The sequence below is a fragment of the Pempheris klunzingeri genome, chromosome 10 (genome assembly GCF_042242105.1).
Source record: "Pempheris klunzingeri isolate RE-2024b chromosome 10, fPemKlu1.hap1, whole genome shotgun sequence".
NCBI lineage: Eukaryota > Metazoa > Chordata > Actinopteri > Acropomatiformes > Pempheridae > Pempheris > Pempheris klunzingeri.
In genome coordinates, this window is record NC_092021.1 from 9,585,606 (window position 1) to 9,603,287 (window position 17,682).

A 17,682-nucleotide genomic window follows, 5' to 3' on the forward strand; every position below is an offset into this window, starting at 1 on the left:
ACATGCTTACTTTTCCCTGAAAGTACATTAAATTAGTGTGACTATGTTATATTTTGTAAGATATATCTAGAAGACAGAAGAAATGTTTGTAACACTGCATTGTTGCCCAAAAGCTTTTTCTGACCAACTCGAAGGTACTTTGATGACACTGATTGGGAATCAGTGTCGTCAAAGTGCAGGTAATTTGAGTTGTAGCAAGTAACAAATAGACAAAAGGGATAGGGATGTTGAAAGCACAGGAAAAGTTTGCCGAAAACAGACTGGTAGAAGAGAGTAAAGGTTTAGAAAAAAAAGAAGAGATCAGTATGACAGGTAAAAGTTCTCAGGACAAATTCAGTCTACTACAACCATGTAACATCCATTTCAGCTGATTAGGCCATCAGGACACACAGTCCTATCAAACTGCATATCCTGTGTACAGCAGTGTCCAGCAGTCCTCACAGCCAGAGAACTCAGAATCAGAAGTGAGGCAATGAAACAAAACTAAACGACATGCGCCACACTCTAAAAACCTAGTTTTTCACTAGGTTAGTCAAAAAAGGACATACGTTTAAAAAGTCGGTCCAGTGACTGCTTTGCGGTAATTATTGTTCCTTCGGGAATATGTACGGCTTATGATGAACTGACCCTGCATTAAACACAACTATCTAGTCTATTTTCCAAGTAATGAGCTGTGGCTCATTCCATAAAGGCACCATTACAGAAAAGGGTTCAAAGATGGGGTATTGTTGGTGTGCAGAGCAGGAGGATATTTTCTATTTATCCGTCAGTCACAGCAGATGTTAGTCAGACCTCCAAACCACCTTCTCATTTCACCACCTGACTGATGGTGTCTGACATGTTCGGGTCCATCTCCTTTTCTGACAATAACCCTAAAAGTGCAGCGTTTGGTCCCATCTCACATCACCTCCAAGAAAAATGGCGGTACCATAATTGTGAACGAGAGGCTGTTCGTCCCTAAATCTTCAGTGCAATTTTGGAAAGTTCTTCTTTGCGGACCTTGTTTCTCACTTCAGCTTCTGGAGGAGAAGTTGATTCCAGTCACCATCTTCTGGATCTTCTCTTCATTCTTCAGTATGTTGGATCTTACAGCGCAAATCCTGTCCTGCTGGTCCTTGATCAGCTGCTCCAGCTCAGCTAGTTCTGCCTTAAGCGGTTCCACTGCCCTGTCTGTTGCTCTGCAGCATACATAACCATGTATACACACACACACACACACACACACACACAAAACACATGCACACAAACAAAAGGGGTGATAAATTGCTTACATGCAATAATATAACATATTGAGAAACTGTCCACAGTGATGAGCAACTACAGATCATAAGCTGAAGTGAAGTGAGTGTGTATAAGAACTGGTGCTTCTGATACAATGTACCAACTGATGACTCAAAGTGTGTTGTGTATGTGCCAATCCCACCTCTGCTCCTGCAGCAACGCCTGCGCATGCTCTTTGTTCTCCTGCCGCCAGGTGTGTAGTTCAGCCTGCATGGCGTCCATGTCCTCCTGTATGTAGTCCATGATCTTACCCAAAGGCAGGGTGCTGCGGCACACCGTCTGGATGGATGAGCGGAGCCGCTCTATCTCCCGCGTCACCAAGTCCCGCTCTTTCTTCCGTGCTGCTTCAGAGACCACGCTCTGGAAGTGGAGGTGGTGAATACAATGGGTGAGGTTTGGGGGTTACATTTTTCAAGTTTACAAAGAACATGACCATTAAGTAAAATCCTTGGAGTGCACATGTTGGTATCTGAGGAATGATCTGTTTAATTTCATAGGAAGGTTCCTCTAGATCAAAATCCTAACAGGCACAATAAAAACTAAGATGCTTGCATATGATCTGCATGATTTAAACTAAACACTGTATCAAACAGCTGTATGAACACACAAAAATCACTTGTATGTCTCTAGACCAAAACATAATAAACCCTCTTTAAGAATTCTACCTTTGCCAGCAAAGTCTCAAATGCCCAGAACCAGAGCAAGGCTGCATTTAGTGGTTTAGGATTTCAAGGCTAAAAATGTTAGGCAGGAATTCTACCGACCTAGCTGTATATATAAAGATCAAACGTGTGGCTGAATTGTGTTGGCCAAAGTGGGGGGACTGGTTGATGAAGGCCTCCAGTGTATGGTGTGTGGTTCGGGGGGTGGGGGGGTGGGGGGGTGGGGGGTGAGTTCACTATATCCCAATTACACTCAGTCCCTCGATGGTGAAAAGGAGGGGAAGGTATCAGGGAAGGACCTCCCTTGGCAGTGAGCAAACCCAAGGATGTTTGCTCAGCTGGGCTTCGCAAGGCTCTTGAGTGTGTGTGTATGTGTGTGTGAACGCGAAAGCACTCAGTATTACAACCCTAAAGCCACACAGGCACACACATATACACACAAACACCAAGCAGAGGTTCAGGCGAAGCATACAGTGGACACACACAGTCCCCACCCGCACTCTTGGTCTTTAAGTCTTGTTTATTTTAGTAACAGGCTGTGGCAGTGGGGTTATTTTACTACAGTATTGAGTAACAACTACTACACTTGTGCGTCCTTTCAAGTTCAACTCTCTGCCCAATTTCTGCTATTTGGCTTCACAGATGGGAGCACCTGCCTTCACGAGGAAGCAGAAATCATATTTGTGACAGTGTGTAAACTAAATGACAGCTTCCTCTTCAAAACATACAATCTGTCACAGAGCCCGCTTGGCTGGTCGGCCACATGTGCTTGGCATAGCTGCCGCGTATAGCATTTGGCTTATCACGCCATCTCTTACAGCAAACCAAACAGCTCAGTAATTACAATTTTTGACTAGACAAGACCACACTGCAGGAATGCCATCAAACGTCACTGTTTGATGGCATTTCTGTTCAGGAAGCAAGTACAAATTTCTGACAACCTCATTCTTTGTTACCCATTTGTGGTGATTCAACAGTGTGAAGGTTGAAACGCCTTGGCCCAGCGGTCCCCTAACAAGGTGGGTGGCTTTCCACTGGGTGCTGTGAACCCTGCAGCTAGACAAACACTCTACGGCTCATTCGGCCTGCCTGGCTGCGGTTTGGTCTGCACAGCCCAGACAGGACCCGTGGCTTCATTCTATTTGCCGTCCCCTTGCTACCTCGGCCCCCCTCTCCTTCTCTGTTGGAAAATAAAAAAACTTGGCGTGAAAACATGACCCCTGGTTCGTGTGCACTCTGTCCGGGTGGATATAAATCACAGCTTTATGGAGGTGTCTGTCGGGGTCTACGAGACCTGTGTGCTCTTAGTTTTCCTTTTTCTCACCCAGATCACAGAACAATATTTAGACGTGGTGACCACAGAGGAGTAGGAGGTGAGAGAGGAGGAAGGGGGGCTGGTTTTCCTATTATCCTAGACAGTGATGAAAGTCCCATGCAATGGGGAAGACACAGCCTCTGGCTGGAAAGGAAAAGTTGACTAATAAGAGCAGGTAGTTCAGTTTAACAGAATGGTCTACCTGCCTTAAGGACATTGGTTCCGAATGCATTGATTGATAGTTGATAGTTATGGAGTTGAAATCTATTTTTGTAACTAAAAAAGTCTTTGCTTTGGAGGAACAACAGAATTAAATCACTACAAGTTACGCTAAAATGTGAAATTCACTCAGTCATCAGCTTAATTGGGAAACGTGATTTATGGGTTGCTTCCTGGGATTATTCTGAGACGAGAGGAAAACATTCTTCAAAGTACCCTCTGACAAGACAAATGGCGTGCATGCATAGAACCTGTCAGCATCAGCATTCCCTCCAGGCTATCTAACTGGGAAAACAATAATTTAGACACTAGTTGACTAGTTGATGGTGAGACATCAGCTTCCATCATAAGGACACAAGCTTCAGTCATTTATTCCTTCATATTGTTCATTAATCAGCCTCACTTTGGAGGAAGAGAGACAGATGTACAGACCTCTCATTAGAGCTGCTTTTTCCACAGTCCAGTTGAATTAATTTCAGTTGTAGAGGTTACAGTTAGGTTGTGGCGAGGCAGGCTCAAAGGTCATGACCATCACTCTTTAAGAGCTCAAGAGAGCTGCTCTTTCAGCATCACAAACACAAATATGAAAAATCACTGACGAGCACATGTGGCAGCTTTAGAGCTTCTGGGAATAGTTCTACTGGCTACTGGTGGCCATTTGAACACACTGATGCACATCCTGATGGTTTTTACAATGTGTTCCTGTGGAAGATCTGGAGAGGTGAGCCAGGGAGCGAAGCATAGGATGAGAATTTGGCGATGGATGTTGTTTATGGGCTTCCTCGCCATTTTTCATACAAGGACATTCAAAAGTCAAGCTAGATCATAAAAATAGCTTGGAGTCACTGAGGTGAGGAGAAACGCTTACGGCCAATGAAGTTACAGGATGTTGTTGCAAGATCACTGTAGCCCCTTTGGGAGACAACTGAGATCACCACCCTTGGCTAAGGGGTAAGCTGAAAGGAAACTTCCAAAGGGACCACTGGCTGCACTGCAGCGACTGAAAAAGGAAGCTGTTTTAAAAAGGTGGTTCATCGTTCAATTGTAATGATAAAGCTCAGGATTTGAAGAGATGATTCCTGATCATGACCAAACTGTGCTGAGTGTTGTGGTCTGATCACAGATTGTGGGTGCTTCAGGTTGGTAACCCTCATAAACCCGACCAAATTCCTCTAACAAGTCAATATGACCTCTTCAAATGTAATATGACTAATGGAATGCCACAGGGCCATTTCCTTGTGTTTCCACAAAAAACGGTGGATGTTTATGAAGACACAGAGGTCTGCAGAGAGGAGTATTTATTTTCTTGACAATTCTGTAGAGAGTATTCTGGCCCTTCTCCTCCGTGACTCTCACTCAACAGCCATCCATTTGTATGCCACATGGTTTATTTATACATTACAAACCTTCATCAAGGCTAATTTGATGGGGTAGAGAAAAGGGGGGAAAGAGTACACAAAAATTCTTATGAAAACGCAGCTGCTGCAAGGGGCAGATTCTGTCTAAATAAAAAGAAAAGTATCTTGGAATAATATACAATACTGCCGAGGGGTCATGAGGAAGGTCATCCCCATAAATATACAGCAAATTCTTGGGTCACACACACTGTGGTGGGACATGGCAAAATACAATCATTTGACTGTTTAAGAATTTCCTTTATTTATACCAGTACATCAGTGGGGCAGCGAGGCACTGGTATTAACAATAGCAGAATTAATTCAGAAATGACAAATAACATAAAATACAATGGGGTTAGTGACATAAAGACTGGATTTTTACAAAAAATATAAAATGGCCCACAAGCCAGCATTTCTGTACTGAACATGATGTTGGATCTTAAATCAGGGTGGTTTGTGATTCACTCAGACACAGTGTTTTGATAAACATCAAGGTTCCAGAAAATGATCTGCAGCAGCTGAAATTTCAGACCCGTCATACCACATAGAATGAGGAAGCCCAATATTTACATTTTTGACCCTGCGTGTTTTACCGTGATTACAAGAAAAAAAACTACTCCATTAAGCTGACCTCTCCACCGTTTCATGTCTGGAAGGAAGTCATTATAGTTCTTTATACAGCTGACGGGCCAAGGCCTATAATGAAGGAGGGGTGGCCTGAACAGTTCCTGTGTGCAGACATACCTGTTCTGAGCTGCCTGTGCAGAGCTCACAGGATACTCTGAAATGAAGGTTTGGAGCCCTTGAAGGCTGAGACGGCTGCATTAAGAAAATTAGGATAAGCTCCAAAAGGCTACAAGGCTCATGTTACACAAAGAGCTCCACTGTTTTGTATCTTTTGCCTGTGTGTGTTTGTGTATGCGTGTTTGGTTGGGACGTGCATAAATCGTTGAGAAGAATTATTTTTAAGAGAAGTGCTGAGGTGGGCAAAGATGTGCAGAAACTACATTTAACACACACATGTAAAGCTGTCCAGCCATTTCATTTTACTGGTGGGTAAAATGAGAGAACTTCAGGTGTGAGTTAAGACAGATGATGTCTAAGGCCGCAGCTAGGAGGGGACAGATCGGGGGGCCTTTCTGCATGAGTGACAGTCCAAAACAGAGCGTCCATCAGAGTCAGGGTGGTCAGCTAGGAAGGGATGCCGGGAGAGTATGCCTCAGTGAAGAGGACCACCCAAACCAGACAGCGTACGCCACCTCACACCATGGAGTATAGACCAAACTGTAAGCTTCACACTGATTCACACCCCAAATAATGATGAAAGATCTCTTTCTCTCTCTCTTTCTCTCTCTCTCTCTCTCTGGATGATAAATAAGCTGACAGAGGAGAGAGCATGAGCAACAGCAGTAATGTGTCACCTTAAGAAAAGCCAGTTTCCCATGTCTAATATTAATATATTATCATATATATGATAATGTTATATATAATATATTATCTAAACCAAAGAGAAGATGTGCACTGGAGTTTTAACGGAGGAGGTTTAGAAGCAACATACAGCAGGACTGAAAACCACAGTGACTGAAAAACTTGTTGTGCATTGTCTGTTTTCTGGAATAACAGTAATAGTCGACACATGGGGAGGGAGTGTAAACAGTCAGAGCAAGATTGCTCAAAAAGCTAGTTCCCAAGATGGCAGATACCCTGAAACTTTACTCAGAACAGAGAAGTCTGTGATCAAAAAAATGTAAGCATGCCTGAGATATTGAGCAACCACAGAAAACAAGCTCATTTTGCTCCAGACATCTTGATGTGTGTATCAATTGTGTGTGGTCTGTTAGAGGCCATACTTGCTTGTCTGGGTATTAGCCCTTCAGCTTCACTGAAGGGGAACATTTTTGTGGTTACATGGCGGTGCAATTACACCTCTCCACTCCATTTGTTTATATCTTTCTTCTGATAATAACCAGTGTTGAACTGGGCATTTCACTGTGGTTAAAACACTTGCATTGAGGGGCAAACTTTCCAGAGAAATGACTGTTGGCGAAGTTTAACATGAGCTCTGAGTCACTGATGAAGTGTTAAGACAACTGGGCTGATACTGCCCTCCAGTGGAGATGGACAAGAACTACTACTAAGACTGCACATACCTGGTCTTTAGATTTGGGGGAGGATGGGGACATTTCATAGTCTTTCTTGGTCTCAAGGATCTTTTTCACAAGGCCACCTTCAGTGAGAGAAACAACGAGAGGAAAGGTTTCCTGAAACCACTGGGTGGTTTAATTCAGCAAAAAGAAAATCAGGAGCAAATGTGACATTAATGCTCCTTCAAAAATAAGGAAAAATGGAAGCTAGAAAAACAACAAATAAGAAAAATTTGACAGCGTACCATGTTTGTCTTCACTGTTGAGTTTTTGTGCCGGCTCCTGTAAGAAGAAGAAAATAGTAAATAACTATCCAAGGCTTAGGTTTTCCAACATCATTTTAACAACTTGCTGTTCAAGTCACTCACAATCTCCATCTCAGGAGCATCTGCAGGTGGAGGGGCCGCCTCCTCCACCACAAATTGCTCATCTTCATCCTCCTCATCCTCAGACAGCCTCTTCCCATCCATGATGACTGGTGCTGAGGGCTTGGCACTAGACAGCCTGATGGCAGACAAAAACATTACTAACTGAAAACATACACAGCATATACTGTATGAGAGACATGTGCCTTCAACCTTTCTAACTTAAGATTGGTTACACTTGCCCCATCACTACAAACACTAGCTTCATCCAGTTGGTAGACGTTTGGTCTAATAATCCAGGTAGTGATCTATCTCTCTCACTGGCAGGAACCAGACTTTGTCCTCAGACTAAGAATGTACTGACAAAGAGGAGGTGGCTTTTGTACTTTCTGGTCCAAATAAAACTCAAGACATTAGTGAATGTGTGAGTCACCTCTCAGCTGGGGTCACATCAATGTGACTTTCTTGTTTCTTGACTCGGGGAGGTGCAGGGCGAGCACTGCTGGGCCGTGGTATTCGCCTGTTGCTGCAGGGTGAAAGGATTATGCATATTACTCGACTTAACTATTAAACTAACAATTTCAGAACTAAATATGTTTGCATTTAAACACATTTTTGTTCCACAAGCTATGTTATTCTTTCTTGACTTCTGTAACAAGCCAAATTCTCCTTTAATGGCTCTCTGTGATTTGCCAAATGTACTTGGTGACAGCTACTCTGAGTCATTCACAATTCACACAATTACAGTAACACTGCTATAACACAGCTGCACAGCCAATCATTCGTAACCAATTAGTCAGTTAAAGAACAGAACATTCAAATGTGTTATCTGATCCTGGATCAGGCCCAGGAGGTACCTTAAGTTTCAAAAAACTGCCACAAATTTTAAATAAAGAAATATGATACAACGCATTAACATTTGTACTTAAGTACAGCATCTCAAATGACCACATTACTGAATAAACACCACCTCATATTAGTGTTTGCAATACTGAGGTAAGGTTCATTGTTGACTGCAATCACCTGGAGGCCATGTCGGATGGCACTGAGGAGGCTGCAATGTCTCCATTTTCCTGTGGGGCAGGTCTCTGGGCTAACTGGGCATCTCCGTCTGTGATAGGACAACAATGACTTGTAGTCAGCTCAGTGCATTACAGCAAGGACTAGACCTGTCCTTGGCATGGTGGACGCTGACACTTTACTACACACCTTTATAACAAGAATCATTGCTGTTTTCTCTACCTTAAATACTAATGACAAAGCTATGGCCAGTTCAACACACTTAGGCACATATTTCAACACGGACACATAAATTCAGCCATGTGACCTCAGCCTTAGCCTCCTTGAATTGACTTCCAGCCAATGTTACAGCTGATTCCTGAGGGCTAATTTTCTGTTTATTTCTGCACGTCTTTTTCCCAACCTACAGCTCCTACTCTGCACACCCACCTGTGTAAAGACGGGGGTGTCTCTTTGTTTTGCCTCCTCTAAGTTTGCCCCTTTATTCCCTTTTCCTCTCTGTGCTTAACGGCTTCTTTGAAGACTTTTGCCTTGTCTTGTTGTTTGGGCTGAGTTGGGAACCATTTTACTCCAATAAAGCCCACAGTGTCTGATACTGAGCTTTACAGATAAACTTGTCTGACTTGTTAGGATGCTTTGACAAAGAACATCGTTGCCCATAATCACAGAGTGTGTCAGTCATTGAGCGATTTGCACTCACTCTGTGACTCAGTGTGGAAAATGAACCGAAAGGACCATTCAGACATTTTGGGGAAGAAACGTCTTTGATTCAGATTAGAAGATCATTAATTTCATGCCTTGTGCTTTTAACTAAGCGTTCCTACTACCTCAGTACTAAATATAGATACAGGTTTATTCATGGGAGTGATGCACCTCAATACTCTCCTCCTTCATTATTAAAAGTTCTTACCACAATCATTAAAATGCATTTTAGATCAAGTGCACCAACTATCCTGTCATGCTGACCTCATTTCCCCATCTAAAAAACCTTGTGTGAATGTTAAAAAATGTTTTGTGCATGCAGCTGCCCCAGTGGGATGAGATAGAGAACAATTACCTCCTTCGCTGTCAGATTCATCTGTTGAGAGCAGAAAAAACAAGTAGTTAGTTTCCTTTCTAATACAACAGTGAAAATCATTATAAAGTCATGTGAAACACCGAGTGCGGAGTATGAAAAACAGAAAATCTTTGCAATACATGTAGGAAAATCTTTTTTGGAAAACTTTCTCAATGTTAATCTATGAAGTTTTGAGGGTGGGAGGGGGGTACCTTGACCTCCAATTTTGGGTCTTCGTCTCTGCCCTTTGGCAGATGAAGGCCGAGGTATTCTGGTAGCTGGACTATCAGACTGTGGAAGGAGAAAGGACAACAGGAGAAGGATACGACTTTAGGACAATAAATAGTGAGAAGCAACACATCACTCACAGCGTTGGCTAACCATTGTGCTAACCATTTGTCATGATTCATCATTTTCTTTAGTAAACTAGAGGGATGGTATAGTGCTATTAAGCACCAATAAACATGCCAAATTAGCTTTTAAAACAGGAAAAATACAAAAGTTTTAAGGCAAGAAGAGGGTAGCTCAGTAACAGGTTCAACATACAACATTGTATATTGTAGTCCATTGTAGTCCAAAACCAGCCAAAATAATGGATCAGATACCAGAAGAAAATTAATTAGATTTAGCGGTAAGTTTAGGTAAACTACTACACCCTTAAGTGTCATAGAATAAATAAAAAAAACACTGGATTTTTCCAATGTATCAACATCCTGTCACAGCACACAAGCAAGAGCAACCTCTTCTCTGAAAAGCCAAATGCCAAAGAGAAAAGAGACAAATAGACTATTGTGAGAATAAAAGCTGGAAGATTTCACAGCAGAAATTCAATAAAGCACTTGCAGAGGCATCAGGCAAAGGAAAAAATAATGAAGATGAACGAGAATGAGGAGGACAAGTGTACCACAGCAAAAAAAAAAAAAATAGGATGCAATGAAAAAGTGTAAGACCACCCTCAAAGCAGCAACGAAGCAAAGCTGGTAACGGAAAAAGAAGTGAATAATAAGAAGAAGCTGGGTGACCAACCGCTTAACATGGTTGAAAACAGGGAAAGTTAGTTAACTTTGTTGGTTTACAGCAGACTTGTGGAGCTAAAACATATATCCTCTGTCATTAAGAAGTCCCACAGCACACTGGCTAGAAATCCATCCTAGCAGCAGTATGGTGTCATTTCACCATACTGCCAGCAACATAAATAAAGCCAGCAACATACCAGCTGCACATGGATGGCTACAGCTTTTAACTATTCAAAACAAAAAAATGAGCACTGGATTGTAGTTGCACTGACAGATACTCAGTGTTGTACATTATGTCACTGAGCCGTTACTGAGATACAGTAAGTTCTTACTTGGTTCTCAACTGCTTCTGCAGGCTGCACAGACAAAGAACACAGCATTATGCCATACACTTAATAGTCACGTACGTATCAATTATACAGATAACGGGAAACAAGACCTCACATGTCTGTTATCCACTAAAGCCCAAAGTGACACTAAACCAAGCAGCAAGTCACCCCAAGGTCATTGCAGCAGTCGCTTCATTCTACCTCTACAATGTCTGTAATATACAGGTTTAATTTTCTACTGATTGTTTCTGCAGCGTTCAATACCTCTTCAGATGAATTAGGTTCCTTGCAAGAAAAAGAGGCACAGCATTACAAAATAAATTTATTATTATTTTTTTTTCTTTACAAGTTGTGTAAAATTAAATGAAAACATCACTATGTGGCTTGGATTTGCTGACTTGACATATAGGAAACACTATGCCTAACCATAACTGCAGATGAGAAAATCAAATGGTGTGTAAGACAGATACTATATTACTGTATGTGTGAATTTTCTGCCAATAAATAGAACTTACTGCTGGCACCGGTTTGGCTGTTCTGCTAGGTTCTTCAGGGCTGGGTCTTTGCTGTGGCTCCTCTGATACTCTGGCCTAGGCACAAACATAAAGTACACACAGAATGTAAACAATAGCATTTGTTAATGTAACATTTAAGATGTGCAGGGTCAACTGGCCCATGGTCATACCTTGCTATTGCCACTCTCTCCACTTTTGGCCCTCTCTTCCCGCTCTTTATGTCTTTCTCTGTCTTTCTCCCGCTCAATGTCTTTGTCTCTTCGTTTTTCCTTGTCTCTGTGAGAATCCCTATCTCTTGTCTTTTCTCGTTCTTTGTCTCTCTCTTTGTCTTTTTCCCTTTCTCGATCCCTCTCTCTGTCCCTCTCCTTGTCCCTGTCTTTGACTCGTCCTTTGTCTTTTTCCTTGTCTCGCTCTCGGTCACGGCTCTTGTCTTTGTCACGGTCTTTGGTGTGGTGGTCCTGTTCACTGCGGTGGTGCTTGTCAGAGCGCTCTCTATCACGGTGCTGCTCTTTCTCCCCATCTCTGCGACGACTCTCCTGCTCTCTGGGATGGTCTGGGTCCTTGTGGTCCACACTCCCACTGCGCTCTGTAATCTTTTTCTTCTCCTGAAATAGTTCACACCATCATAGGGTGAGCATTTAATGTTATTAACTCCTGATTTGATCATCTCATTGATTCTTTTTAAACCGGGTCTGCAGCTTGTGAGGATAAATATTAACACAGACAGTACATTTCAAGCCATATGTAGGAATGAGCAGTGAGCAACACATTTAAAATGCCACCATTTGACTGAGCTGAGGACTCTCACCTCTCGATCTAGATGGCGTTCACGTCCCTCCCTGTTTTCCTTGTCTTGGGACCTGGAGGTGCTGGCCTTGGTCTTTATGTCCACCTTTTCTCCTGCAAGCACTCGCTTCACTGCTTCATCGCTGGACATCTGCATCAAGTGCAGGACAATGCATCCATTTCATACAGCAATAATATCAATAAGTAAAATTGAAAACTGTCATTTGAATATATAACAAGGAAAGGTAACGGTTTGAGTTCAAATCACGTGGGAAAGCATTTGCTCTTGTGATGTGTCATTAAGCAAACGTAGTGTAATAAAAAGAGATAAAAAGGGGTTACTCTGTAATGATATTGATTTCACTGTGACAGAAACAAACAAAATGGTTCAATAGTGCAACAAAACATAGTATGGAGGCAACAATTTTATTTTTACCTGTATTTTTTTCTACCTGTAAATTTTTTGCTACATTTGGTGTATGGTATAAATTCAAAGGGCAAATTGTCTGTTTTGAAAATGCTGCATACATTCTGAGAAGAATAGATCTTAATCACCTAGAATTGTCTTCATGACATGATATCAAAATAATGTTTCAAGAACAACTCCCCCCAGGCTCCAGCTCATCTGTTTACACTCCATCATGTTCTCCCTAATGAGGCTAAACAACTTTCCCTTGAGCATAATATTTTAAATGTGAAAAACAGCACATAAAACACGCTGAATTTTATTTTTATGTAGTGAAATAATTATATTTGATTCTCCAGCGTGACATAGCCAACATGTTCATTGAATGAACTGGAGACACTGGAGAGTGAGTGTTTTCAATTTCCCATTCAGTTTTTCAGTGTGTGTGCGTATTCGCCCAAGAACACAGACCTTATTGAGGCAGCATTTGGCCATGGCTTGCAGCAGCTCATTGGTTTTCTCAGGCTCATGGCCGGCCACAATGCGTGCTGGCTTTGCCGTCAGGGACTCGCCACTCACCAGCATCACAACATCTATCGCTTTCTGGAGGAAGACTATCTTAGAGTCCTTATCCTAGAAAGAAAGAAGATGCTGTGATGAACAGGAGAGTGCACAGGAGAGATAAGAGATAGGATGTGGTTGTGAAAGCAAAGGAACTCCAATGGGAGTTATTTTCCAACACAGTTTAGAACAATTAAACCCTTGAGATACCTTAACATCTTTGCAGAGTTACTACTGCCAAGCAACAATTCTATATAGCATACATAGTTATTGAGTAGTAAACTTGACCCAATTTATGACTAACTGCTCTGACAAACCCAAATTGCATCCAGCCTTTAACTCTGATTCCTCTCTTTTCTTGACTGGGCTAATTAAATTAGCACATTATATTTTACCTTGTAATGTGTAAATCTTTTGCTACACATCATAAATGTGACTAAATGGTTTTTATGGTGTTATGGTTAACTTTCTGAACATTAAATCTAGCAATTGAAGGGCAAATCCTGAATATTAAAGGACCAATGAGAGACTTTGGCTTTTGTGAGTCAGCAAGAAAGAAGAAATAGAAAACCTGGATTTATAACAAGGAGTGCCCCACCTGTGATTTAATGTTTGTGTTCTGTATTCTGTATAGAGCCTATCACAGACAAATGACCCAGCTAAGCAGTGCCTCTAGTCGATCAGCCTGCTGCACCTCAGAGGCCTGCCAACTGTGAACATAAGGACTTGTAGCTGTTGCAACCACCTGGCCCTCCTGTATAACATCTGATAATAGCCTTTGCAGTGCTGATCCCTCTGCTTATAACATTTCTATTCAGTGACATGTGAATGCATAGGTGCTCTCTAGATAATAAATAAAACAAATAATTGATGTAAAACATTAGAGAGATCATTAAAAATAGTGTGCCTTTCAGATAGAACATGACAAGCATTGTATCACTATAGAGGATAACAGTGGGATCTGTATGGTGGAGGACAGGAGGACCTGGCTAAACCAGGATCAGAGCAAACTCTTAGTTATAGGTTGTAACCAACAGACACTGGACACGAAATTCTTTTGGGTTCATCCTCAGCCATCTGACGTGAAACTTGGGAGTTATCTTTCATTTAGAGCTAAACTTCAAGGCCCATTTGGGGTGCTTCAGCAAGCCTGCTCTTTTCTCTTATCATCTGAAAAACACACTGACAGTGCCACCATTTCTCTCTGTGATCCAAACTGCTGAAACAACCTGCCAGAGGAGCTCAGAGCACAGTAGCTGATTTGATGTCTGATGTAAATTTTCACCTCATGCATTAAAATTACCTTAAGGACATCATGCAAATGAATGTAACAACTCAAATTCTATGACCATCGCTTAGCAAAATTTCCCAAATTGAGAGAATGGGAGCTGTCTGAGAGGGCTTATAGTCACCTTGACTAACTACCATTTTAGGGTTGCAGTAATGTTTTTCTTTCTATCTCTCTGTCTGCCTATCTCTCTCAGATGAAAAAAATGCATCCATATGCATCTTCATTAAAAAGTAATAAATCAAATTAAAATGTATCAAATACAAGAGCCCAGAGTAGTACTTTCATAAAAGTAACTTACAAAACAAGCTTTTCAAACAAATAAACTTCACATCTGTTAATTCTGCCATAATATCAAAGCATTAACTATTACTATGTTTAAGAAAGCAAAGCATTTAATTTATAAATCATAGATGCAGAGATGTGGGGGAGTTGGTTCACACTCCCTACTCAATATAGCCCATACCTACACTTACTACTCAACTTGTTGCACCCTCTAGAGACGGCCTATGAAGAAAGTGCATGACGACACAATACTGATTTCTAAAGGACAAATTAATTATTTAATCACAGTAACTTGCCCATTGTGAGGCATTGAGTTTCAAACACTGACACTTATCAAAGGCTAGCATCTTATCATCCAGTATTGATTTGGGGTCAGCTCTCAAACAGCAGACTTGAGTTCTGACACCTTGGCTGGCCCTCTAGGTCATCTCCTGCCAGATCCTCTCACTCAGTGTGTCACAAAGGCAGCGTGTAGGGTTACCCCTCACACAGGCGCCCTCAGACTGGCCCATGTGACCCACAGGTGATCTCAAACACAAGGTAAGCCTACTGCTGAGGACATAAATACATCTTCCGGACTCAAGCAAGCACATTCAAAGAAAACAACCAAAATGATATAAAGCAGGAAGCCAGAAATAATAATTAAAAAATAAAAAAAAGCTAAGCAGTTTACAGAGTAGCCATCTTACCTTAACATTATCTGACTTCAATTCATTTTCTCCATAGAGGCCTTTCATAAAACCAGTAGTCCTGATGACCTGAAAGTGAGAAATAAAACATTTCAGTATTTACCATTTCATATACCTACAACTTAAAAATACATAAACACATAATCTATGTTTAAAAATGCATTACTACGTTATACCACAGCATCAGCTTTAGAGTCACTGATGTGAAACTTTGGAATAGCAGCTTTTAAATGTACAGGTTGATTCCTGTAAATGTACCGCTTCTATTGAAGGAAAAAAGAAAAAGCATATCCAAGTGTAGTTAATTCATGAATTCTTGAAAATAACATTCTGGCCTTAATAGTCAAGTTCAACGCTTCAATATCTATGGTGAAAATCCATGTGTTTAAGAGCCTATTACTGCAGTCAAACACACTGCTAATCAGTGGAAAGGAGTGACACATGCCGACACACTTCCCTTTATCAAATATACATGAACCTATAGTGAAATATTAGATTACTCAACAGGTGGACCGTGAGAATTAAATCTCTCCTCTGGTTAGAAAAGTGAAATAGATTTTACTGTGCTTGACAATTGCGGCTGAGTTAAAAGATTATGTTGTGTGTAACAAGTTTGTAATGAAATAGAAATTAAGTTCTCAGTTGAGAAGGAGCTGTTTCATAATATAGATTGGATTAAATTTCTGCTCTGACATCAAATATTGACACTGACAAATGGGTTTAGTAAGTAAACTAATAACAACAGAAGGGGTCATGGAGCTAGTGCAGCGTTTCTTGTGTTATTTCACACACCACTGATTAATTTCATCTATGTGATCCGTCTTACTACTACTCAGATTTCTCCCACCAGTGTTTGAGTGGGTAAATCAGTGCTTGTATGAATTTCAAGTTCAGCCTGGATTGTCTTAATATTATCAATAAATGAGATGACAGTTAGTAACAGAAAACGCCATGATTCAGTGTCCAAAGCTGACCTGATGATGAGTTGTTGGCATTATCAGATAAAATATCAACAAGTGGGTTTTGATTTAACTTTGACTTTCTTCATACCATCTAAACCATCCAGTTCCAAAGTGATATATGCCCTCCATGCCGTACATCAAGTAAATGAAAACAACTTGTGATCAGCTGGGTGTACCGACATTTTACTGTAGAGTTTATCACCATGTTTCTTAACCGTTCCAAAAGCACACACGAATACTTTGATCATATCTGTAAACCTGTTTAAATGTGTGAAATTGTGTACAATACAAACAGAACTCAAGAACGGTCACAACGTTTCATACAACGCTTAATTAATGTTATAGCACAACTCAACTACTTAGTATCATCCAACAGCCCAGCTGCGATAAGCTATTTAGCATCCGGGACTGCAACGTGACGGGTCCTCAGAGCCAGACACTGTGGTTAGCTATAAGTGGGCAAATTTGGTTTGTTGATCCCTGTGAGGGCTCAGGTCGTGCCTAGCAACTAGACGACGCTGTGAACATAGCATTTAGCTAACTAGCTAACTCACTATATTAACCTAATAGGCAACCTTGCTGGTGAACGTTAGCAACTCCTTCTTTGTTCGACGATAGACCATAATAGTTTAAATGCTTCAAAAATATTACTTGTACCACAACAGGCAATTTAATGGCTGGAGAAAAGCTGCGGAGGCAGAAATGTCACTGCGAAGTTGATGTTAGCTAACTTCATAAGCTTTGCTCATGCTAACGTTGGTGTATTAGCAGGCTAACGGGCTCGCTTGTCTGTTTTAAGTGACATAACACAGCCTTTTCATACACCTGGGATACATAGGCTCATGCTGTTAACTCTAGTTACACAAACTGAGCTTGCTAATGTTAATGTAATGTTAGCATATCAGTCTCACCTCACTGAGGATGTCGTGTAAGTATCGAAACGGCGGCTTGCTTAGCAATTTCTCCGTGAGCGGCGGCTTCTTTATCACTTTTCCCAGCGTATCCTGGGTCTTTTTAACCACTGCCCCATTCATGGCAGCAGTCGAAAGTCAAGCGACGTCGTTAATTGCAGAAGGGAGAGCAAAAACTAATACGGAGTAATAGAAAAACTCAGTGGCTCTGTCGCTTGGTTGCTATGTCAATACTCTGCAATCCCACAGTGCATCATTAATGACGACTGCGCCTGCGCCGAGGGTTCACGGTTGCTAAGCACTGCTTGGGACCATAGCAACAACTAACAATCTGCAACAAAGCTTAAGGAGAGCAACGAGTGTGTCCAGAGTAAAAACCGTAGTATTAAGTACAATATACTGTCAGCCTGACACGTTTTGGTAGAAAGAAATATCTAATAAGATAAGTATGAGAAAATGTTGCCCATAGATGCT

General features: G+C 41.4%; 1 protein-coding gene across 3 annotated transcripts; it reads right to left on the reverse strand.

Moving 5' to 3' along the window:
- Positions 1 to 318: 318 nt before the first annotated feature.
- On the reverse strand, positions 319 to 17,437 carry traf3ip1 (TNF receptor-associated factor 3 interacting protein 1). 3 transcript variants are annotated; one of them, XM_070838097.1, is made up of 17 exons: positions 17,209 to 17,437; positions 15,336 to 15,404; positions 12,984 to 13,145; positions 12,129 to 12,257; positions 11,491 to 11,925; positions 11,321 to 11,395; positions 11,070 to 11,090; positions 10,809 to 10,832; positions 9,673 to 9,751; positions 9,461 to 9,481; positions 8,407 to 8,494; positions 7,817 to 7,909; positions 7,387 to 7,522; positions 7,264 to 7,300; positions 7,025 to 7,101; positions 1,424 to 1,641; positions 319 to 1,178 (listed from the first exon to the last, which is right to left on the reverse strand). In XM_070838097.1, exons 1-17 carry the CDS (start codon positions 17,329 to 17,331, stop codon positions 1,013 to 1,015), a joined length of 1,953 nt encoding a protein of 650 aa, XP_070694198.1. In that variant the 5' UTR covers positions 17,332 to 17,437; the 3' UTR covers positions 319 to 1,012. The 3 variants fall into 3 exon arrangements, with proteins under 3 accessions (XP_070694198.1, XP_070694199.1, XP_070694200.1); XM_070838098.1 differs by lacking the exon at positions 11,070 to 11,090; XM_070838099.1 differs by lacking the exons at positions 10,809 to 10,832; positions 11,070 to 11,090.
- Between the last annotated feature and the right edge of the window lie 245 nt (positions 17,438 to 17,682).

What these genes read in the sequence shown, in the direction of transcription:
- traf3ip1 (XM_070838097.1), bottom strand. Translation starts at nt 17,331, where the DNA reads ATGAATGGGGCAGTGGTTAAAAAGACCCAGGATACGCTGGGAAAAGTG. An exon ending in TACACGACATCCTCAGTGAG is followed by an intron (nt 15,405 to 17,208) that starts GTGAGACTGATA and finishes TCTCACTTTCAG; the next exon opens with GTCATCAGGACTACTGGTTT. An exon ending in GAGAGAGTGGCAATAGCAAG is followed by an intron (nt 11,396 to 11,490) that starts GTATGACCATGG and finishes GTTTGTGCCTAG; the next exon opens with GCCAGAGTATCAGAGGAGCC.